Below are 25,038 nucleotides of genomic sequence, written 5' to 3' on the forward strand. Positions count from 1 at the left end.
GTGGTGGTTTATGGCCAATTGGTTTGAAAACTGAGAAGTCATCACCCTAGGCAAGAAGCAGATCCTCCTCCTCATTGCTATTGTTTAATTCTGAAATGAAGGGCGATAGTCATACACTCATATGGCTTAGGATAGAAGGGAGCTTTTAGTAGCTGAGTATCACATGCTTGGTATTCTACCCAAGTGTGCTTTCCTCTCTCATTTTACCTTTTAGGTACAAGTTATTTAAAAATCTGTTCTTGGGTCACTCTTATTCATCAGGATCATTGAGAGAACAGAGAACTCAGTTTCTGCTGTTATAGCCGCAGAATCACGCCCATGTGGTGGCTAGTTTGGCTTGACATGCTCCAACTATATCCACCCACCCTCTCGATTCCCCTCTCTGGAGAGATCAAACTATAGCTCTGGAACAAATTTTCTGAGTCCCTTGTACTCTGACTTTGTGTTCGTATGTCACTTACGACACTCGAGAAACTTTTGCATGGATGTTTAAGACAGAAGAGTACTCTTACCTCACTCAGGCTACTATACTGCTTAATGGCAGGCAGCATTTTGCTATAATTCACTATGCATTGTTTCCCCGTGGGGTTAGCTCCAGCATTGTTCCTGCTCAGATGTAGAAAGACACATTAGTATGAACATATACTGATGATGATGACGTGACAGAAGACGTTCTTGCTACAGGATCAGATATGTTCTTGAAATTCTCCAGATGGCAAAACTTCTTTCTTTCTTTCCATGCAATCAAGAGCCTCATTTTTTTTTTGCTACAAGATCAAATTAAAACTCCTTGGGATTTACCTTCTACTATCAACTACTATAATGAATTATAATTGATCAGATCCAAAGAGCCAATAAGGAAAAGTTATCTCATGTGCTCAAATGACTAATATAATCAGGATTACGAAGATTAGTGATTTGCCCAGAGTTGAAGCATTGACATCTGGTTCTTGCATCTTTTAAAATTATGGTGGATTTTGGTCCCACAGAATAGCAACCCTGAAAGATGCATTCTGCTAGTAAATATGAGACTGATTTACCATCAATGTAAAATTTGCACTGTAATTGTAGTTCATCAGAAAATTAGTCTATTCTCTTTGAGATATTGTTTAGGCTATCCTGTTATTTTAATGAATTTTTAGATATTGCTACATTGACAAAAATGACAAAAATGTATAATTTGACATTTGAAATGAAAAAGACAGAAACATAAAAAATAAAAATCACATTTATTTAAACAAAAATATACACACAGTGTACAATGAATATGGTTTACACAGAACAATAAAACAAAATGATATTTCTTCAAATACCAATAGAAAATGATCTAACCTATTTGTGCCTCATTTCCTGGGACTATACATTATTGGTTGATCTAGAATATACATTTAACATTAAAGCAAATGCCAATGTTTCAGATAAGTACCGCAAGAATCTGAAAATCAGATATTAGGTTAAATAAAATAATAAAATCTTCATATGAGTATATGTGTACAAAGGATTGCACATGTGCCATAAAATGGGAGTGTCTATACATTTACAAACACTTGGAGCCTGCCTTTTAAAAGTTGGAAAGCCCTTTGACATGAAATGGTTTTTAATACTGATAGCGATATAAAAGCATCAGAAGAACTATAAAGATAATAGAGCAATTTTGCCAATATTTGAGTCAATATTGCCTGCTAGTCAATAAAACCGCACCAAGTCATCATTAAAGATGTACTGCTGAGTTGTGACCTTTTGTGGCCTTGGAGTAATTTTGATGATTTTAGGAAGATTGTGAATGTATTCATACCGTGTGTGCAAGTGCAACATCTTAAAAGAATGGTTTATCAAGCAACATCACTTGTATTAGGTCTTCTCTCCTTTAATGTTCAGTCTCTCTGGGTACTATACTTAACTGTGAGTCTTGTTTTCCTTTTCAAATTTAAAATTCTAAATATTCATGCAATCTATAAAAGTTCAAACTCAGCAGAGTTAATGGCATGTACATTTTTAAAGTTAATATGACTTTACAATTTTTTCCTACCTCCTTGTTACTAACAGCCTGATATGATTTCTTTGACATCAGAAATGTTTTAGATTCCCCTTACTTGCTTAGAAATAAAATTAAAAGAGTGATTAATGTACACTATGACTCAGGAAGGAAAAATCCAAATTTCCATACCTTACCTTTATACCTAATTGGCCTGCCATATTTTATCTAAAACATTAACTGTATTTTTCTGTTCTTAAAGACAGTCTTTGCTAGAGATAGCATCTGTTTGGAAAAGTTCTAACTTAAATCTTCCAAAGAAACAAAAGCTCTAATACATCAGTACTTTGTTTATAAAGGAATGAAACATAAATATGGGGGGGAAAGGGCATAGCTCTTGCCGATTACAGCTGGGCTAAATGAATGTGAATCTGTGAATTCACCTGAAATTGTCAATCCACTATACAACTCTCAGCAAATCATTCTCTTCAGCAGCACATAATTTGTGAAGCCTCCAGCTACTTGGGATGCCTTGTGTTCAATATGTTTGCTTCCCTCTGCAACTGATGATCAGTTTTTTTCTCAGACCAGTTTCTTAAATGGTGATAAGAGTTAATTTATTTCTCAAAAGATTACAAAAGGTGCCCTGTCTATTGAACTAAATCATGGATAGACCATCCTGTTTGGAAATCAAACACCTAAAACATCTGTGTGAATTAGTATGCTGCCAGAGTTTCACTTGTTTAATCTAACAGTTGGGCTTTCAATTGAGCTATATTTATTAGAATCTGGGCATGGTAATATGTTACCGTTTTTCTTCTTTTAGCTAATGCTAAATTGATAAACTTAAAAATTGATACTGAAGCACATTTTTAGTAATACACTAATTAGGCTACCATTTCCCTGAATTTAGCCTGAAGTTGTTATTACGTACACTAAAGCTGCATTGCTGAGGTTTCTCTTGCAGAACATCATAGAGAGAGACGTTTTTAAAACACATCGTTATGATTAAATGATTTAATTATGAATAAAATATAAACATCAAATATTACTTATAGTCTAATAGGAGTCTCTAAAGAGGGTAAAAACCAAATCAAAATTGTAGCCATCTGAAGATGAGTGATTGCATTTTATATCATTCTAGTAATTTAATACTGCTTCCCATTATTGGTTATTTTCTGGAGAAAAAGTTATGGCGGCATTCAGTTATGTGCTGGTAATTGTTTGACAACTGGCTTTCCAGGAGTTAAAAGTATGGGTTGGTAGCATTTGGAAGTTTCTGTGGTGTAACTCCCACTGTGGTCAATTTCAAGCTAGGGATGTGATGTTACTGAACTGGGGTCAGGAAGAGAGAGAGGCACAGTTAGCACATTATAATATTGTGTTTCCACTGGACAGATACCATTGACATAAACAACCTCAAGGGCAGAGGTCAATAGTAAAATGTACTAAAACAATTAGGAATCAGTAAGTTTTGATTATTACCTTTGTTTTTAATAAAATCTATTCAACTGTATTTTATAGTTTAATATTTAATGATGGCTGTGTTTTCACAACTGGCTTACAGAATTTAGTGAACAGCTATCATAAGTCAGCATGAGCCACTTTCCAGCACACCACTGTTATCCTCCTCTTGGCACATATCTAACTTGACATAGGAGGGGGTTTGATTTGCTTGGGAAGAAAAGCATGGCTCTACACAAATCTTTTTCTTTTCCACCATCTTATTCTGTGCAAAATACTATACTTAGCTGAGAGAAAGAAAAAGGGAAGTATCCTTCATCCAGATGCTAGCTTTTAAGACTTCACAGTTCCTCAGAAGAAGAGGTGTTAGTCTTATAAAGTAAGGACTAGAGGTTAGTTACCTGGGCTCCTGCTCTAACTGGGCAGTTGGTCATTTCAGTACCATTTGTAAGCAGGATCAGATGGTTGCTCTGACTCACTGGGTTATTGGATTGACCAAACTATTTACATCAAAGGATTGTTTGGGCAGAGTGTAGACAAAACCCAAGGCAATATTTACAAGAAAGAAACAACCACACAAGAAATAAATGAATGGGTGCATCTAAAATGTGGGTCTGATTCAATAAAATATTTCAAACTTTAATGTTCAGCTGTTTTGTAGGACATTTTCAGGCTCTGGATCTTTGGTCACTGGGCCAAACATAATTAGGATTCCACCTTCCCTTGTTTTTAAATATGTTTTCTATAGGACTTTGTAAATAGCAAATACAGAATTTTTATCTACATTTAAGGATATCAGAGGGCAAACATGTTTTTGAACCAAAAAAATTGTCTTGTTTGGAAATGTTACTTTCTTGGTTCAGTTTCTGACTCAACGTGATCCTTTAAAATAGAACGATTGGTGCATGTTTTAAACGAAAATGAAGATAGAAAAGCATGACTGAGCCTGTGTTTGTACAAAAGAGATTTTAAAACTTTTTGTTTCATATTTTTCCTTTGATTTAGAAAGCGTTCATAATTTAAGAAATAATGAAGTAGTTTTCCAAGGATACTTGGAATACCTCTCAGGAAAGGAGCAACATTGTTGTCAATAAGAAACAAAAATTTTCTGGATGAAATCCACTTTTAGAAGTGTGCACAAATATAAGCTTCCAGTAGGGAAATGCAGATGATTATGCTAATAATAAATGAGAACTTACATGCATTTGTATTACAGTCAGCTCTACTCTTTTAGAGTTTTTATATGAGTACTTAATAAAGAAGCAAAAGGTCTTTGAAATGTCTTCCCAAAACTCTACTGTTGGCTTTGTAGTTAATATTTTTTTCCATATTTGAGTCAAGAGGTTTCATTCTTAAAAATACAAACAAAAAGCTATTGTTTATAAGAATATTTACAAGATGATAAATCAGCTAAGTTATCTTGGAACTCAGACTACCGTCTGATATACTGAATGAGGCTTCACAGTTATTCAGGGAAACCTCTGTCATCCCAACCTCTGTACCTTAAATCCAGTGGGATAATGAAAATAATCACAAATGCTACCATTTTCAAATGAAATTGAACAATTCAAAGATTATATTTACTCAGTGAAATGAAGAACGAGGCATAAAGGAGAACACCAAGATAACCTGTCCATGAATAGATCCACGGTACACAGCATCTTCTTATGAAAAAGGCTGTAAATAGTTTTGACACCTGCCTCAAGTATAATGCCCACAAGTCCTTAACTAAAATAATAGATTAATAATACTGGCATTAAAAGCCCCAAAGCGTTATCTAAAACGCAGTAATTTGAAAAACCTAATATGAGCCTAGAGATATGTTTGGAATTCTCATTTCAACAGGCATCTTCGTGGAGGAGCTATTACATCAGCTATGGAAAGCCCCTAAGATCATCCATTGAATGTGGTCACAGCTAAGAAGTGTCAGTGGAACAGGCCTCTGGCATTTCCAAGGGAGATTTATGCTCTGGATGGCATGCTCCTCTGATGAGAAAGGAAAAAGAATAGATTCTTAAAATTTGGAGAAAAAGAATCTCATTTGTTCAGACCCTTATACTCCAAGCTTCAATTCCAGCAGTAAATGCCAATTTCTATTTAACTAACTAGCATTCTTCCCAAATCTGCATGTATATATTTAGTGCGGCAATTTAGAGAACAGACAAGCCACAAGCTAAGAAGGTAAGAAGCGATTGTAACCAGGGTTCTAAAATTATCTAGCTGGGTAACTGGGGGTATATCTTCCTTGTGCTTTAATTTAGCCATTTATAATGGTGTTATACATGATGATCTCTAAGGCAACTTCTGATTTGGAGTTTTGGAAAACTTTCAGTGTTATTTTACTAAGTAAGGGCAAATGTGAAATTCTATTTAAGAGAAATAATTGTTTTGGTTTATCATTAGTTATGGTGGCCTATGTTTTAAAAGGTTTATTCACGTATACTAATCTATGCTAGACAATGCATACTTACACCATCTACGTTCTATACCAAGATGACTGCTAGAAAACACCTCAAAGATATTTTACAGTTTTTCATGAACTTGACTACATAAAGTTCAGGCTGATGGGGCCGTCGAACCTAAGTCGGAGTTTTGAGAAGATACTATACTTTTGAAAAGTATTTTTACTGCTTTACTAACACTGTCCATCTACGTGTTTAGGAGGACCTGTCACACCTCCACTGGATGACACAAGTCCTTACAAGCACACATAAACTGCTTCTGTAGTCAAAATCATGAGTTAACTCTCCCTAGTCTCAAGTAACTAGAAAAATATTTTCTAAAGCCCAGAAATGGGCTCTCAGGTTATTTGTGAGAAAGGCTATGGAATAATATCTCAAAGTCTCTCTTCCCTTTACACTCTATCATAGCTTTGGAGTGGAGAAGGCCACTCTCTGAATCACCCCCAGGTCCCCTGTAGCGACCTAGCTTTTCTCAGAATGTCTTTCATTAAAATACCCCATGAATGAAATGTACACTTTCTGAGCTGATCTCAACCAGCGAGAATCAATACAAGCTTAGACCTAGAAACGCGATATGATTTAAGGTTTGTTTAATGGATTTCTTTCAGTCATATGCTGATAACTAATTCAAGTAATTCCTAGATTTGGGCAAATATCCCTGATCACCTCCCTCCACAAATTCATGACAATGAAAACGTAAAAAAGGTAGAGATTATCCAGCGGAAGCGTATTTGTGTTCCTGTTTATTTACATGTTGGTAAACTTAGGTGTCAGCTTTTCCATAAGTCCCCTCTGGAGGTCTGTAGTACTTGGGGAAAGCCATCAGCTGTAGCATGTTGAAAGCATACTTCCTGCATTTGATATTCTTCAGTACATTTTCTATGCGGCAGCCTTCTCTGGTGAAAGGGGAAAAAGGACAACTTCATGAAACACAGAATAAATAAATATGCTTTATTTGTCCAATGCAGAGTTGCAGCAACAGTCCAAGTAAAAATAACAAAGATTCAACTCTACATTTTTTTTTTTTTCACAAATGATGATACATCTTACAAAATTAAATCCTAGGCCAGGCCCAATACCATTATTGCCCTCAGAAAAAAGATGAGTAGAGTCCCTTTGCTCTTAACATATATTTAAGGTTTAATAAACTCTTTAAATATAATTTGTTCCACAATACAGCTTCATTTTCGTTTCATAAATATATCTGCCTTTTTATAACTTTTCCACAAATGAATTTCTCAGTCTCTTTAAAACACATGAACATCTACACATAGCCCTAAGGATGTAGGTTCTAGGAATAAGGCATTTAATTTATTAAGTCTGGCCATATAGATTTTTAAAGGAAAGTTTCATCTCTATTTGACTGCATTATTTTAGCTGTGCAACGAAGAGGAAAATGGCTTTCCAGACAGCCTGGTCCAAGTCTCAGCTTTATCAAGAGGAGTGCTTGTGTACAGACAGTACAAAAGTCACAGGTGCTGAAAATGGGGCATCGAGACACAAACAAGACTTTGATAAAAAGAATAGAAAAGTACTCTGAGAGCCAAATCAACCCAAACCATGGTTACAAACGGGTTCATTTAATTACAAAACATAAATAGCCATTCTCTCCAGAAAGTTACTTGACAGAAAAGGGTTAATTGCAGGAAAGAAATCACAGAACTAACAGGTTAAGATACCAAACAGAAGATTCTATCAGCTGATGGCGACAATGAGATCGGCACAGTGGAAACCAAGTCTGGAACCTCCCACATCTCTAGGACTTGTCTCAGGGTCTCAGGGTTTGTGCAAATTCAGTCTTAATTTCTTTAAATAAATTTAATGGGAAGAGGAAGAGAAGAGGCAGAACGTCAAGCTTTCAGGATTCTGTTCTTTGTCTTATGCCAAAGACAGGAATTTAAAATTTCTTCTTGAGCTAGTTAACAGAGGGAAACACTTCTCCATGAACAAAAGAGCAAAATAATTCACTTAATGCATAGTACTTCTTTTTCTTTTTTTAGATTTTAGGAAAAACACATAAAACACTTACAATTCAAACATTTGTTGTTTTTTTTTAAATTCTGTGACTCTGAAAATGTAGAAATTACAGCATTGTCCCCATAATTTAAAGTCCATTGTCAGTTGTAGAAAAGAAAGGAGTACAACATAAAACTTATTGGTATTTGGCTAATAGTAACGCAAGACTTAAAATAAGCCACACAACTAGCAGGTGTGAGCTGACAAGCAGCAAGGCGACGGGATAGAAGTGTCGAGAAGTTGCCTTGTTATCAGTTAGACAGCCTGTTTCAGGATCATCAGATTCATTCAGTGCTCCCTGGGTTTGTCTGCTGTTAAACGGGGGGTGGGGGGGGGGTGGGGAGTTAGGGGAGAAAAGAAAATAGTATAGCGTTCACACAGTAAAGAAACTCAACCTTAAATATCCTGAAATGCAACACATTATCCTATATAATACAGCAGTTTCAGATGAAGTTTTTATGCTAAATAGCCCCAAATGCATCCTGCGTATTTTTTCCAACTGGGCTTTTGTGCAAAAAGGAAGAGAGAAATGCTATGATGATATTCACATGGGTTGAATATGTATATGCACAAGGAAGAGTCAGAGAAGCATAACGGGGCCAATAGACAAGGCTACATGAATAAAACTAAAATACGGATCAGCCCATAAAAATAATCTGGTAAGTACATCTTTGGAAAATGAAATGAGAAACACAGTATGTAGTGAAGGAAATGGACATGTCTGGCACATTTAAACACACTGTCTATTGTTACTGTACCTATATAATGTATTTAAAGTTATAAAAATGATTAATGGAAATGGCTTGGTATTTAAAATGAATGAAATATCTGACATGTCATCCTTGCCAGCCATAAGACTAGTTGAACCAAACCCGACTCAGCACCCTTTCATCGGTTCAGCTCATAAATTATGTTGTTCTGCTCATCTTCCTAAAATGAAGCCAAATCTATCTCCTATGGACTCTCCAGAACTGAAAAGAGATCCATATTTACAGAGTACATGTTGAAAAATAAAAGATTCTAAATTTCCAGGTTGTGTATTTTCTGTAAAAGTGAAAAATAGGCATTTGTAATTGGGCTTAAAAACAGTTCCAATTACGGCACATCTGAAATCTGCCATACTGATGTAAGTTGAAAATACAAATGCTTTTCTACGGTATAGTTCATCAGTATTCAGAGTATTCAGAATTTCAGTCACTCTCAGTTGTCAAGGAGTTTTTGATCTCTGTCGGCTCCTCCAGGTTTTGAGGCAGAAAGCCAGCTGTTGCTTGGTCTATGAACAGGGCTGTATATGCAAAGGTACCTTCTACACGAGCCCCTTAGCATCCGTGACCCCCTTTCAACCAGTTGCAGCTTCTGAAAACCTCCTACACAGAGATTTTTTTGACCTGGTGTCGACCACATCCAGTGGCCACATGTGGACAAACAGCAGTGGTAATTATTTCAAACAGCGACCTCAGTTTAAAACACCAAATCAACCACGCTGGGCTGGGCTCTGGTGCTTCCTTGTTGTCCGGTTAAGACCTAAGGACTATGGCGCCAGTGTCAAAGTGAAATAGAATATTATCTGGAAAATGAGTGGTTTATTGAGTGAAAGGGAGGGCTGCATAATTCCTATTGTCAGTTGTACTTGGTTACTCGTTTAACTTTCTACTGCTCACTAGGTAGGAAACATGCAGTAGATTTTAAAGTATGGATACCTTTGAATGTGACTAAGAAAAGCTTCCTTGTCCAATATTATTTCTCTAATATCATCTTCACTAACGCTCCCTCCTGTCCATTATTAAGATGAAGGTTATCTGTAGCAAATCTTAAGCTTGTTAAAACCCTCGTTTCTTTCCTTGTTAAGAGAGAAGTACAGAGTCTCCTATATCATTTATCTATCTATCTATCATAATATAAATATTAAATTCTGATTACAAATTTAGGTTAAATATTAACCACAATCTATCAATAATAGTATAGAAATACTCTTTCTTTCCCAGTGGGACCACCTGTAGACAGGCTCTGGCTGAGGAACAGACAACTGGCCGACCAGTAAGTTGAAAGGATCTTGTAACCGTCCTTACTCCAAATACAGGGGACTCATTCATACCAGATGGCTTTTTTGCCCTACAACTGCCAGAGCACATTTAATATTTTCCAAGTCTGCTTGTTGAATATGCCTTCCAAGTAAAAAGTGCTACATGAAAAGATTTTTTTTGAGGGGCAGTTTTATAATTGAATTAATTTGTTGCTTACTAACTGCAATCTCTGGAGATTAGAATAATATATTAAAAATGCCTCTGACATAGTCATTCTATTATTCAGCTGAAATTTGAAAGCAACGTAGCCTACAAGCCTGCCACAGCACATAGAGCTTGAGGCCCTGACTATATCACCGAGGGGACACAGGTGCTCTTGGGGCTGCTTCCTTGCTTCCTGCTAAGAACAGCACAAATGGTTATTACTTCAGGGCCACAAATGAATTTTTCAGCACTCTGCTAGCGTAAATGCAAAGGATGTACTAAGTAATAACATTAGTAATTTCCTCCCTGGGAGATTATGACAAATAATTAATTAGTGGCTGCCTTGCACGGTACCCCGATAATCCAAGGTCATTAGTTTTAGCCATCACTGACTGGTAGATCACCATGGAAGCAAAGCACAATGTTGTCTCCACTGAAAATGTGACATGATCTGACATTTAAGGGCAGTTACTGAATCTGCAGGATAGAAAATGATTTTCTTTTCCTTCAAAGACCTGTCAAAGCAATCCCTTAAAATAGAAACAAGTAAAAGGAAATGTCTCACTCTTAAACACATCACTGCCTACACAAGGAGACATTTCCTTAAATAAAACCCAACGTGCGTGCCTTGATGATATTTGCTTATTTTCCCCTCTTTTCTGTCGGCAACTACTGCTGTATCCTAGATCACAAGTCCCCCACTATAGGTATCCTCTCAAATCAGTCAGACCGCTAAAGATAAAAGTTAGAATCCTCCTATCTCCCCCTGCTGGGTAATTATTCATGAATAGTGTCGTTATTTGATAGTTTATTCCTTTAACCACTACAGCTCTTCAAGCTCCCTCAAAGGAAAATTACCAGTTAAAACTGAATTGAAAAATCTTTCCTTCTGACGAGAAAGCTGATTTCCTTCCATGCTAAAATGAGACTGTTTCACGTTTCATTACATCCACGTTCAGAGCTATAGGCATACCATCTTGAAATGCTGAGCCAAGATTTTAGAGCCAGTATCTTACAGAACTTTATTTGAGTCTACGTTCATCTGATAAATCGATCTTAAGAGAGCATCATGTTTCAGGCTCTAGAATGTTGGATTGTGTCAGATTTTAAACTGGAAGATCTGTGTGAAAATGAATATAATGTAGGTCTTTATCAAGAAGAGCTTTGAGAGTGGTACCTACATCATAAAATCAGAGATTCTTCAGATGTAGAGTGACTTTAAAAAGTCTTCAAGTTGAATTACACATTTCATAGATGAGAAAACAAATTTAAAGGCCTTGCCTGGGCTTCTACGACAGCAAGTTGCAAAAAAGGATCCTGAATATGTAGTTTGCCTGGTTCACAGTTTGCTTAAATGATAAAAAATAAGAGACGAAGTTTTTGTTTTCAGTTTAGATCAAGGTCCAGTGTGAAATTTAATGACTCAAAATACTCTTAGATGCCAAATTATCTACCAAAACTTTCCAAAAATTTAATTTATAATTAGAATATTGAAAGTATATTTGCAGGACTTTTGAAAAAACGGTGCAGCTGTTTAAACAGAGGGGACGTTTTAATAAAAGAATATCAAGGTTGGGATAATTTCCACTGGCTTAGAATCAAGATTAGCCTTGGTGGCTACTGAATCACCAGCAACATTTAAAATGATATCTTCATTTTAACTGAATTTCAGGATCTAATTCAAAATACATTAGGTCAACCACAGGAAAAGCCCCTAAATTAAGAAATTACTTAGAAGACATAGACTATGTCACTGCTTGTAATGTCCAGGTCATAGAGTGCTTCCAATAATCATAGACAAGTTTGCTACAAAAGAAAGAGCAGTATTAGGAAAATCGCACTCAGAGGAAGGAGTCCTCCTTATAGGGCACTGCATACACTTCTGGACATGACAGTCTAAGGGGAGGGCTACTGTGAACTAGATACCAGAGCATGGTCACCAGGAACATGACAGTGGGCTTGGGAACCTGGCAAGTCAGAAAAGACTGAAGGCTACGGGAATGAGAAGAATTCCATTGGCTTAGAGAACAGGAACATTTATAGTTAAGTGGTTGTTGATTTCAGATAGTCAAAGATTCAGTAGTTTAAAGTCTGGGCAACTTGCAAATCAATGGAAGTGTTTGAAATAAAGAAAGAGATCTCTCATGTATCATATCCAATCATGTGATAGCTGCTTTATAGATATTATCTATTCATTCCTTACAAACAGTCAAACTGGTTAGAATTATTATCTCCACAGGTGAAAAAAGGATTATAAAACCTGCGCAAGTAGCGGACAGGGAATTTTCATCTTTGTCTGTCAAATGGAAAAACCACATGCCTTCTACTTTATGATTGTGATCCTTTGAGCACAGATTTCTCGCTACCTCTCAGAAACTGGCAGGTGTGATTTCTTGCTAGTTGCTAGATTAGATTAAGCAACTTCTAAAATTACTTTCGTCTCTACCTTCCTGTGATTCTTTGATTCTGTTAAAACATAACTGACTATAGAGATGCATATTTTTTCTACTAATAGAATAGGTGACAGTTCAATAAGAAATAGGGTACAGGGCAAAAATCAAAGAAGGCAAAGCATGTTGACACTGTATTTAATCTCGACAGTGGTTCTCGCTCATTCTTATCTATTTTCAGAATTTAAAAAAAAAAAGTGACATATTTCATTGTTTAATTCTCCCCGGTATCACTTTTTACATTCTTCTTCCAATTTCACTCTTTTAGTTTTACAAAGTGCCTGGAAAATAGGAATATCTTCTTGTCAGAAGAAGCAAGGCTCCAAGTAGTGACACTTTCAGATACTATTTAACATTGCTTTGAAAAGAAAGTGCAGATGCCCCCCAAAAAAACTCAAGACTGAAAGTGTTTTATAAAAAACTTTAAAAAGGAAAAAAAGAGAGAGAAAGAGAGAATGAATGAATTTGAAGTATAATTGCTTCCATCAGACCATTTTCAGAGAATTGATTCCAGTTTTGATCTTTGAATTTTAACAAGGTGAATACTTGGATGAGGTCCAGAAAGAAATATCATAAATGATTAAAGGGCTAAAGAAAAATGCTTATGAGGAAGTGTTTAAGGTTAATTTTGTTTTGATAAAAGAAGGCTAAATGAGATGTGACTGCTATATTTAAATGTATGTAAGCCAGTGGTAAAATGATTTTTGAGGTATTAAATTGTGTTTTCCTCTCTTATATTTTAGGCTGTAGCATAAAGCATGTGCCTCAGGGATTCCAGCAATGCTGAAAGCAAGCGCTGTCTGAACTAAATAGATTTGTTGTTCTTTAATCTTACGACAGAGAATATGAGGTGTCCATTGAGGGGGCAAAAGGATCTTTGAGGGTTGAAAGAGAAAAGAGCGGGAAAGGGAGAAGGAAAGGGAGGGAGGGAGGGAGGGACAGAGAGGGAGACGGGGAGGGAGAGAGAGAGAGAGAGAGAGAGAGAGAGAGAGAGAGAGAGAGAAACAGTGGGGAGAAGACAAAGGGACAAAAGTTGGTGCCCGGAGGGTGAATCCCTGTGCATTGTTCTGTGTCTGTGCGTGGGGGGGGGGGGGAGTGGCGTAGTATGGAGGGCCACACGGTGCATCTAGGGAGGCTCTCCCTAAGTCACTGGTCCACCTTGCCAAAGGTTCCCTTGTCTTGAGCTTGGCTTGGATGTAAGGAAATGAAGGGGCTTAAAGATACCGTAATGAATAGGAAATGGGCACATCAGCAGCTGATGACAGATACCGACAAGCCTTCCAGAAGTTTCAGTGCAAGATAAGACCCATGGCAAGAGGAAAAGCTCAAAATAATAGAGACTGACTTTCCACCAGCCTGGCTGGACAGGAGCTGAAATGTGGAATGAAGTTTGTTTAAGGAAATTATTTTAAAAGTAAACAAAACCAAACCATATACCTTAGTTCGTAAACAGGTAAATAGGGTGCTTCTACAAAGAAACAGGTACTTAGATGTGGATGTATACCTATGACTCATTTTCTATTTCCCATGCAGTGTTATTCGCCTATACAAGAGCTCCTACAGGATGACTTAGTTTTAATGGCTTCAAAATAACAGTCAGAGAGAAGAAACCAGACTAGTCACTAAAACATTCTGTAACTGTGTTTGTGGCTAAAGTACTTAAAAATATAAACAACCCTTGTCTCGCTGCTCTAGTTTGGCACTCTCCTGGATTGGGGAGAACTTTTATACCCCAGTGAAGAGGAAAGTAACAAGCAGAAATGTAAGACTTCTGATTCCATTCTTGATAAGTACAGGCAGAGAATAATGACGTAAATCCGCTGAGAGCCAGATTTCCTGGCGGGGCTGTCCTCAGCTCCCAAATAAAAATAAAAGTCCATATATGCTCATGTTATTATGAAAGTAGCTCGGGAAAGTAGCGGGTGTCAGTAACAACACATACCCATTAGGAACGTGTGACAGGAAAAAACATCAGCCCAGCTTCCCAACATCTACTTGATTAAGTTTCAATCTTCCCTTTTAAAGGGAGAATGTTAAGATCTACCCAATAGGATTATTGAGAGATAATGTAAAGGCACCTGCACCTACCACATTCCCAATGATAGGTATAAGTAAATAGGTAAATAAAAAAGTTCCCTCTCTAGCCCTCCTTTTGTTAAATCTCAGTTTCCGTGTGGACAAGAAGTACCTTGACGAGATGTGCAGCTGCTCAGTCCCAGCTCTTTCTCCTCTAGCTCTCTCTAATACTGAAGTGCTCCCGGGATTTAGGACAGCACACTTTACCTTCCTAGAAGTCAACCAGTCCCATGACTTAACTATCACTGTATGATGATGAATCTTAAATTTCTCTCTCTACCGTACACCTCTTCTCTGAATTACAGACACATATATTGCATCTTCACTTGGATGCCTAATAGACATTTTAAGGTAATGAAGCATGGCAGAATATGCCACCCCCAAATATGCCACATTAGCATGAGGATTATTTTGAGCTAAAGGCACTTGAAAAAACAGCAGGTGCAGGAGGAGTGCTCTGACCTCCCCTTTTCTTCCTGAAAGCAGGAGATAAAATTCCCGCGTGAAAGATGCCCTCTCTCTACCAGCAGGAAAGAAACATTCTTATCACTAGATGTGGGGAGTCAATGCTGAGAGAATTCTATACAGCAGAGCTAGATGAAAGAATTCTTATCTTCCTTTAGCACCACACCCCGTGTCCCCATATATTTCAGTTATTTTTCCACAATTGCTTTTCTTTGATCAACCTAGTATAAAAGTATTGAGGTTTCGACACTTCTTTGGGTCTTCATTTTCTGGTGAGAATTGCCATGTATATGTAAAATGTGTATGCTTTTCTCCCATTACTCTGTCTTAGGGCAGTTTAATTCTCAGGCCCAGCCAGAGACCCTAAGGGGGCAGAGGAAAAGTCTTACTTTCAGTCCAGTTTCAAGGTCACATCTTAACTTGAGTCCACCTCCTCTGCCACCATTCCACATCAGCTCCTCCCTTCTTTCGCATCACAGAAAATGACACCATTCTCAGACATTCATGTTAAGCACCTCAGTTCTCCCTGATTCTTCTGCCCTCTTTACGCCCCACAGCCATCCATCCATCCATCCATCCACCAATCGGACCACTTGGCAGCATCTCTACCGCTGCGACCTGCCTGTGACCCTCCGTCATCTTGCTTGTACTAACAGAAACCGTTTTCCTACCTTCACCACTCTTGCTGCTCTATTAAGTTTCAGTAAATCCTGATGTACCCATTTAGACAAATAGCAAAGCAACGAATGCACTCTTCTGGTCGTATCCTGAAACCACTTCCCAAAGAGCTTTTACAGAATGGAAATCCAGCTGCATCTCCGTCTCCCATAGGGAGCCAGGGTTGTCAAAATAGCAGTGGTGCTTATCCATCTGCAAGGAGATGGAAATATTTTCAACTGCTCAGCACTGAGACGAAGCTCCTGAACCAGAAAGAAGTTGTTCAGCTATATCTTCTTTCGCCACGATCTCTTGGGTTTCTCACGTTTTTCAATCCCCTCCCAGCCCTGCCATTTCTATGGGATTCCAGTCAGCGAGGTAAATCCTGCCAACCTTTTTCAGTGGTGAACTCCTGTTTTGGGTTATCCTTGTTGCATCTGAAATGGATGGAGTTGAGTATGAACCAGTATCAATATCACCACCGCAGAATCAACATTATTACACATTCATTTCCACCCCATCTTGGAATTGGACACACCAAAAGAATCAGTTTAGAGTTTTTGCCCCTGGAATTGGCATTGTCTTCTCTAGGAGGATAGGGTCTCTCTGTTTCTCCCCCTTTCAACTTTTCCCATTTCTATCCCCAGCTCTCCCTTTATTCCCACCATCCCAAGCAAATAGCACATTGCTACAATTTATTTTATCAACTTCTGGAAGTCAAGGCTTATGAAAATCGTTGTGAAAGAGAATAAAAGGCATTCAAGAATCTTAGAGTGTAGTTTTTGGATACAACAAGTGCATGGCTTAAAAACAACAGTTCCACAACTGTTACACAATGACAGACTATAAAATATAAAATCCACCAAGGAGGAAGAACCCCAAGGTGTAACTCAAAGTGCTTTTTACATATATTATCACTAATATCTGCTGCAAGGATTCAAAGATCAGGGAAGGCATCTTAGAGAAATAGACTTTTGTGATGGATGATGAAGGCCGAATAGAATTTCAATAGTTAGAAACTGGATGGGGTTGGGGGGATGTAAATAACATGGAAAGGCATGGAAACAGAAGAATGTCAGATGCACTTGGGAATGACCCACACTCTGCTTTGGTTGTAATGGGGCAGCAGGAAATAGCAAAAGCAGGAATATTAAAATTAGGATACTTTCTATTTTTGTAGCTTATCTATTTTAGACATTTTCTAAAATAAACACATATTTTGTGATAAGAAATTCAACTACATTGTTTTAAAATGATATGGGGCTATGTGGCAAATGTTTGTGTCGTCGGTAAAAACTTAGAATTCTCGGGGCTTCCCTGGTGGCGCAGTGGTTGAGAGTCCGCCTGCCGATGCAGGGGACATGGGTTCGTGCCCCGGTCCGGGAAGATCCCACATGCCGCGGAGCGGCTGGGCCCGTGAGCCATGGCCGCTGAGCCTGCGCTCCGCAACGGGAGAGGCCACAACAGTGAGAGGTCCGCATACCACACACACACACACACACAAAGACATCCAGCTATCTTCTACTGATACAGATGGATGCTTCCTCTTGTTTTTCTGTTCAATTCTGGGCATTTCTTTTCCTTTTTAAAATTGGTTTGGTACTAATCTAAGTTATAAGCAATTGGCCATGGGTCTTGATTAATTTCCGTTTGTGACCTAAACCTCTCAAGCCCCTCTAAGGATATAGAATACAATGCCATGAGAATAATATTTCCTAAGATATTTGTGATGAAATGAGTTGGGAAAATGCTGAGTTAAAAACTCAAACAGGACTGTTTATTTAGATATTTATCCAGGGAATATTTTTTGAGTACCAGCTTTGTGCCTTGAATAGTTTGAACTGTCCACAATCTAAGAATAAAAAGAAAGAGGAAGGGGCAGTGATATAGAAAAAGTTGATGGATCCTGAAATGACAGAGGCCCCAAAACTCCTGGCTAAAGAAATTGAACATTACTCTCTACGTAGTGGGAGTCACATGACTGAAGTTGAACTCCAGGAAAAACTCCTTGGGAGGAATGTGTAAAATAGATTAGAAGGTGAGGGACTAGAGAAAAGAGCAATTAAGAGCCTACTGCAGTGGTCCAGGTAAAAAGTAATAAAGGTCTGGAGTAAAGCAAAATAAATACAAATGAATGAGAGGCTATGTATATGATAGATGGGGAGGTGGGGTGAATCAGCATCTTGAACTTGCCCTATAAGAGTGATAGACAGAGGCAGCAATTATAAATCATAAGACCCAGGAGAGAGTATTTTATCTCAGATACATTTCTTCCCTTCTCCGTCTGCTTTTGTAACTACACTGATGCAGATAATCAAATTGAGTCTAACAGAGCCATTATTTCTGTCACTTGCAACCATTTTCTGCAATAATTCTTGAAATGGCTGTGCTGTTTGCCAAACAGATGGCTATCGGGGAGAGTACAAAATATCACTCTGAGCCAACCATAGTAATGGCTTCGAGTCAAATTTCTGATTAAAATAAAAAATGTGTCAGTAGTTTCATTCCAGGAGAACCAAAAGAATTCTAAGGGCACCACAATTTCCTTTTCCGTCCATTTGGTTTGTGCTTTTTTCCACATCCGTCAGAAATCATATTCTGTATCGACCCTCTTCTGTTCAATTGAGTACGACACGGAGACCCAGAGCTTAGAAAAAAGGGCCTTTTTTCCTACTTTCCTCTTGTTTAGGCTCCCTCTGAATTGCTTAAAGCTTTTCTTCAACTCAGATCGTTGGAGCTAGAAGGGAACCTTAAAGATCACCTTGTCCAACCCGTTCATTTTTCAGATGAGGAAGCAGAGGCCTCCAGAGGAGGACCAAGAACTCATAAGTAGTCCACAGGGTGCAGAGCTGGGATTGTGTGCAGAACAATTAGATTCATGATATTCTTCAGTCCTCACACAATGAAACAGAACCTCCTCTCACGCCCCATCCCTAACAGAGAGGAAGGAGCCCTTTTCTCATTCCTCAGGCTTTATACACCGTGAGGACAAGGTGTCCGGCACCTTGTTTTGGGGAAATGCCCCTGGGATTGGGAGGGAGCAGAGCTGGAGACTGTACATATATGACTCACTGTGATCTCACTGTTCCTCAGAAATCCCTGTGGTACTTTGGTTCCTTTTTCTAGATAATTATGGCATAAAACTAGCCTTTCTGTCACTGTGGCAGCTGCTGTTCCAACTCACAAACCACTGAGAATTCCAGGAAGGAAGAAAACTAATGGATGGGTTCCTGTAACACTCATTCATAAAACATCAACTAAGCTCATAGAAAGTTAATAATAAAGGTGACCACTTATTGAGTGCTATTTCACGAATGCCAATCACTTAACCCTAATGATCTCCTTTAACCTTTACACCACTTCTGTGAGGCACGTACACAGATTCATTTTGCAAATGGGACAACTTAGAGACACTAGGTAGAATATCCAAACTTACACTGGTGATAGAGGTAGAGCTAGAATGTGAATCTGGTTCCTTCTGACTCCTGAGTCTGTGCTCTTAACAACTGTGATATACTTTCCTTTTCTACATTCTGCATTGTGCCAGAAACCATGTAGATTATAGTACCTGTATACATGGCCTTACAGTCTACCCAGGGCAGCCCAACATATCCAGAATTATTAGAGAAAAACATGTAGTATTGCCATACATGAAATAAAGGTTTTTAAAAAATTTTTACCAGTTTATTAAATAAAATGATAACATAATATAGGATATTTCACATGCTACAATATGAATGAAATATATGATACTGAAGATGATAATTCGATGAAGAGGTAATAGGGTGAGGTCCAGAGGGTCCCCAGCACAGGAGTTTTTGTCCCTCTTGGAACTGGGGTGTGTCACCTTCCCAGCATTTGGATGTGTTTGCTAATCTGGAAGATGATCAAATCTCTTTGTTCAAGAGTTTTCATAGAGCTTAATTTCCAGCCCCTCCCCCTTCCAATCCTCTATTCTGTTGGTCTTTCTGATGACCAACCCCATCTTGATGCTCTTCAGGGGCTCCGGTCTCAGAAATCTCATTAGCATAAACACCTATGTGCTCAAAAGGGATTTCTTTTTCTCTTTTTAAACTTTTTATTTTATAGTATATAGAATTTGAAAAAGAATAGATACATGTATATGTATAACTGAATCACTTTTTTGTACACCTGAAACTAATACAACATTGCTAGTCGACTATACTCCAATATAAAATGAAATAAAGGTTTTGAATCTAAAGAGTTCTCAGTGTGGGCTTGGGCTTAGGGTGACCACACATCCCAGTGTGCCTGGGATAGCCCTAGGGTATGCCGTGTGAGTGAGATGGAGGGAAGGAGAGAGGACTTCCAGGTATTAACAAAGAAAAACAAGAAAAAAGATAGAGGCAAGGATTTGTGGCGTTTGTTATGTTTGTTACATGTTTGCTGAATGAGAGTGTAGGGGCATGTATTTATGTAAAAACATGGTGAAAAGATGAGGGAGAGAAACAGGGCATGGTCCAACAAAGAGATAAGGACATGAAATGACACTACAAGATTATATGTTTCTACACGCTATACCTGGATTTTAGAAAAATTAGTTTGAAAATACTATGCAGGGTAGATTGAAGTAGAGAGATTGGAAGCAGAAAAACCAAGAAAGAGTGTATTGAAATAATCAAGGTGTGAGGCAAATAAGAAAAGACCAGGGTGGCAGACAGAACCTGTCAAAGCCAAAGACATGTCAAAGGGAAGAAATGGCAGAATTTCAGTCAACAAACAAGTAATTAAGCCTTACATCACTGTTTATGATTATATTGGTCCCAACTTCTACATGCCATCATCATGGGCAGTGAGAGAACAATGCAGGATTGCCTAGCGCACTCATGATGCTTTGGGTCTAAGGGGCAGCAAGTTGAAATAATGGCACACGCTACCCAAAGTTTTTATACTCGTTTAAAAAAATAAGTGATGGGAGAATTGTATCATATAGCACAGAAAATATAGGCAAACTGAACGGCTTTCACATGCAGTTTAACTTCAGCAAAACAGTATCATGTCACAGGAAAGGAATTATGCTAACTCAAATTTTGTTGGTTTTGTTCTGTGTAATTTGTATATTTGTTTTGGCTTTATAGTTGTATACGTGCTAAAGGCATGAGGAGTTCATACCTGGTTTTATGTTTGGCTATATGTTAGGAACATACTAAAAATAGTTTATGTCAGAAAGGAAAGTATACAATAATTCTCTCTTCTTAAAGAGGTCAACACATGACTCAAGTTTGAGACATAGATCTAATATGAATATGATTGTTATTTACATCTCTGGCTTTGACAAGGAAGTAGTTATCAGTGATGTTCAACTGAACAGTTTAAGTGGCCTGATGGATGGGAGTCAAATGACAATGGGCTAGGAAGAAAATATGGAATTAAAAAGCAACAGCAGCAGTTGAGACCATATCAAGAAGTGTATATTATGTATGACAGGTTCTGAAGGAAAACCATAAACTAAAGCAATACAAGCAGTAAAACCAGCTATATAAGCTATGATTGATACTCAAGACTTAGTACGGTGTTGCACTTAGCTAAAAGATGAGTTTTGTGGTGAACATTAAATATATTTCTTTCCAGAAAGGTGAATATATCAATAGGCAGGAATTAATTTTATGGTCAAATTAATAAATGACAATTTGAAAGATTCATTAAAAGGTAAAGTCTTCAGAAATATGGAAGACAATCCAGGTGACATATCTAATTACCTCAAATCACAAATCAGTTAACAAAATGTCCATGGATCATATCCTTGTGACATTGATTTAGGAGCTGATTTTATGACTTTTAGTCAGGTTGTTGAGCTCCAGAGCCACATGGCTAAAATACTGACTTTCATTCTTTTAATTCCTTCCTCTAAATAAAAGCAAATAATTCACTGAAAGGCAGTTGCCAAGAAATTGGTTAGGGGATCATGGACACCTGACTTTGTATAAATAAAATCCCAAAGTTAATCTAGGTATGAACTAAGATTCTTATAGGGAAACAAGAAGCTAAAATTTATCAGGACGCTTATCCTTCGGTTTTAGAGAATTGTATCCTAATGGATTACATTTTAGTAAAACAGGAATTAGCTGTCGCTCTCATTACTTCCCATTGGAGAAAGATTAATAAAAAGTAAACAGCTGATTGAAAGCCAGAATACAGATTATTAGCCTATGGATTCCTATTTCTATAAATTATTAGGTTTTTAAAAAAATTCCCAGTAGATAGCACCGTACATATTATATAGTGATTCTATATTTCTTTATAGTACTCTGCTCATATACTGGTAAGACAATCCTGGGTTTGAATCTGTCTTTGCCTCTTGCTACCTGTGTTAATTGGACAAGCTACTTAATTTTGCTAAACTTTAGTTCTGTCATCTTTAAAACGAAGATGATAATAATATTGTCACATACAGGTTAATATGAAAGTTAAATACACACATATACATAAACAAACACGTACACGTATAGTATATTTAGCATACCAAACACATATTATGTGCTCAATAAATGGTAGATATAATTATTGGTGTCATTATATATATTGCTAATTATTTATTGAATAAATGGCAATGAAATAATCTACAAGATCTTTTACTAATGGCTAATGAAAAACATACAATGTAACAAAGAATCATCTCTATGAAAGTTGCAGTGCACAGTAATGATTTTAAGAAAAGAGTATTTAAGAATTATTTCAAATAATACTTTGTTCTAATGATTTATACATTCTAACAATGCATATTGTATTACTCTCTCTAAATATTTTTCTAAACTTTACAAGTACAAATTTGATGGGCTGTTGGACAGTTTGATTCTTTTGAACCAAAAGATATTTTATTTGTAGAATACTGCTTGCTTGCTTTTATTATTACACATGTTATGGTGTTTATTTCTCTTACATTTCTAGTCCGTGTTTAATTTAACCATATATAACAAAAGAACTGAGTTGCTCAATCTTATAATTCATTGTAGTCTACCTGAAATAACCATTTAATTCTGATGATGTTTTTTTTTTAACATCTTTATTGGAGTATAATTGCTTTACAATGGTGTGTTAGTTTCTGCTTTATAACAAAGTGAATCAGCTCTTCGTTTTCCTCTTTCTGACTTACTTCACTCTGTATGACTAGGTCCACCTCACTACAAATAATGTTTTGCTATAATACTTTCAATCAAAAATCATTAATATATATTTGGATTTTTGTTCAAATATTTATACCTTGAATAATTATAAGTATTCAATTTAGATAACGATAATTAAGAGGTTGGATGCATACTAAGTTATTAAAATGCATAATAGTTTCTAAAGAGAAACTCTTTTATTATTAAACTAGTTCATTTATTCCCTAGGAATTACTTATTTAAAATTTGTTTCTCCAGAAATTGCTACCTGATCACTTAAGTATAACCCATGTTCTTCTATGTTAATAAATACAAACTAAAGCACTCGCATATAGGTATAAATTAAACACAGAGGTTTCTTTTTCTTCTCTCTACTTCTCCTTTAAAAGGTACATATTTATAAAATAACACTAATTCTCTGAAAACTCCTACAGTCAAAGAATACATTGAATGCTTTCATTAAATATCATTTTGAAAATAATGCCTTTATCTTATCTACTGGCCAAAATTTACAGTGCTTAAATTGCCTAGTTTCCTAAGACAGAATTTCCCATAGTGTGTCCCATGAGTTTCAATGGATGTGTAGCACTGGGTTAACAAAAGTCAAGCTTCTTTATAGTGGAGTTTTCCTAGGACTTCAATATATAAATGTGTTGGGGGCTTTGGGGAGCCAGAAACATGCTAGTTCTTGGACTTGAGCAGGTGTTTCTCAGGAGGTCACTTCGTAGATTTTTGTTAAAGTGCGTGCAAAGGACAGAGTGCTTCAAGGACCCAGGGGTTGGGAAGAAAAGGGCTGTGGAGAAGGAAAAGGCCGGGAAATGAGTGATCACATGACGGGTCACTGACATGTTCTTAAGCACACAGGAGGGGACTGATCGGATGTGTGTTTCAACATGAATATGAATTCTACACAGAGGATGAGTTTCTAGTAGGCATTCTGGGGAGGGAGTTTTGTGAGAAATGGTAATGCCTGATCCAAAGCAGATGCTAAGTAGATGGCAACATTCTGTGTTATTAACAGAAAGGAAAACTGTGTGTTTCTAGACACTGGTGATAGTAGTGCCAACCTTGGTATCTGATTAAGAAACATGAGAGATCCTGACTCGTATTCTTTGTCCCAGCGGCGGGCCACCACATTCTCACCTCAAGAAAAGTTAAAGTTGTACCTTTAGTCATGGGCCAGCTTCTCAAAAAATACTTTAGATATGCTTGAATGTTTAACTCAGAATCTACCCACATCTTTCTATCTCTAAGAAATCATGGAGAAGATAACCTACATGTAGAAAATTGTGGGATGACAGTGAGTTACTAATTAGCAATCTCTCTACCAGAGAGTAAAAATGATACAATAAGAACCCCAACTCAGGTCTTTCTTGTGTCGATTTTTTTTTTACCCGGTGACATAAACTCCAGCAACCATTCCCTCATCTAGTGGAGGCTTAACTTATTCCTACTTGAATTCTGGCTTATTAAATGCATAAGTAGGCACAATCATTCATCCATGTTCACAAAATGTAATTCAGCGCTTTAGTAATAAAATACTAAATGATGCCTGTGACAGCCAAAGGAATGAATGTGTCTTCCTAAAAGCCTAAATGGTGTTAGGGAACTATTTAGACACTGAGGAGATCTGTTCTTTTTTTTAAGAAATATTTTATAATTCTAATCAACGTATTGCTAAATGCACTTAGTGATATACATCATCAACCTTTGCCTTCATGTGTTTTCTTCAGATAACATTTGCTGACATTTTATGCATTAATTTAGAAACTTCTGAGGGAAATGTAGCTCTACAGGTCATTTAAAAAAATACTCTGATCATGCTATCATGCTGTTCTGTCATCCTGTTATATAGAAAGTAAAATAGAACAAAACCTGCTGGCTGCCCTGTGGTCAGTGTAATAATTTGGGGAGCCCGACACTCCATTTTTCATCTGTTTCTGCAAAAGTGAATGCCTTCAGTGTAGTATCTGGAAACACTGCTACTGTATCTGAACACTTTTATATGCACGTATGAGATAATCACTGCTGCAAGTTCAAGTTCATTGCAGTCTCATTTCAAGTTCCAGCTGGGAATTAAACTAAAATTGAGACTGAAATGGGTTTTGTTATCCTTATTGT

At 37.2% G+C, this 25,038-nt stretch overlaps 1 protein-coding gene across 4 annotated transcripts in view; it reads right to left on the reverse strand.

Moving 5' to 3' along the window:
• Positions 1–1,228: 1,228 nt before the first annotated feature.
• Positions 1,229–25,038, reverse strand: part of INPP4B (inositol polyphosphate-4-phosphatase type II B) — a gene marked incomplete at its 3' end in the record, with an annotated part of 719,784 nt that continues 695,974 nt past the window's right edge. For 2 of the 4 annotated variants that reach the window (XM_082653034.1, XM_082653037.1), the window contains one exon: positions 8,054–8,228. In XM_082653034.1, coding sequence (XP_082509160.1) covers positions 8,054–8,228 — 175 coding nt within the window. Of the gene's footprint in view, positions 6,798–8,053; positions 8,229–25,038 lie in introns of those variants that run through there. The other 2 variants (XM_082653036.1, XM_082653035.1) reach the window with 2 other exon arrangements.

Source organism: Grampus griseus (assembly GCF_964374135.1).
Source record: "Grampus griseus genome assembly, chromosome: 4".
In the NCBI taxonomy this organism is placed as follows: Eukaryota; Metazoa; Chordata; class Mammalia; order Artiodactyla; family Delphinidae; genus Grampus; species Grampus griseus.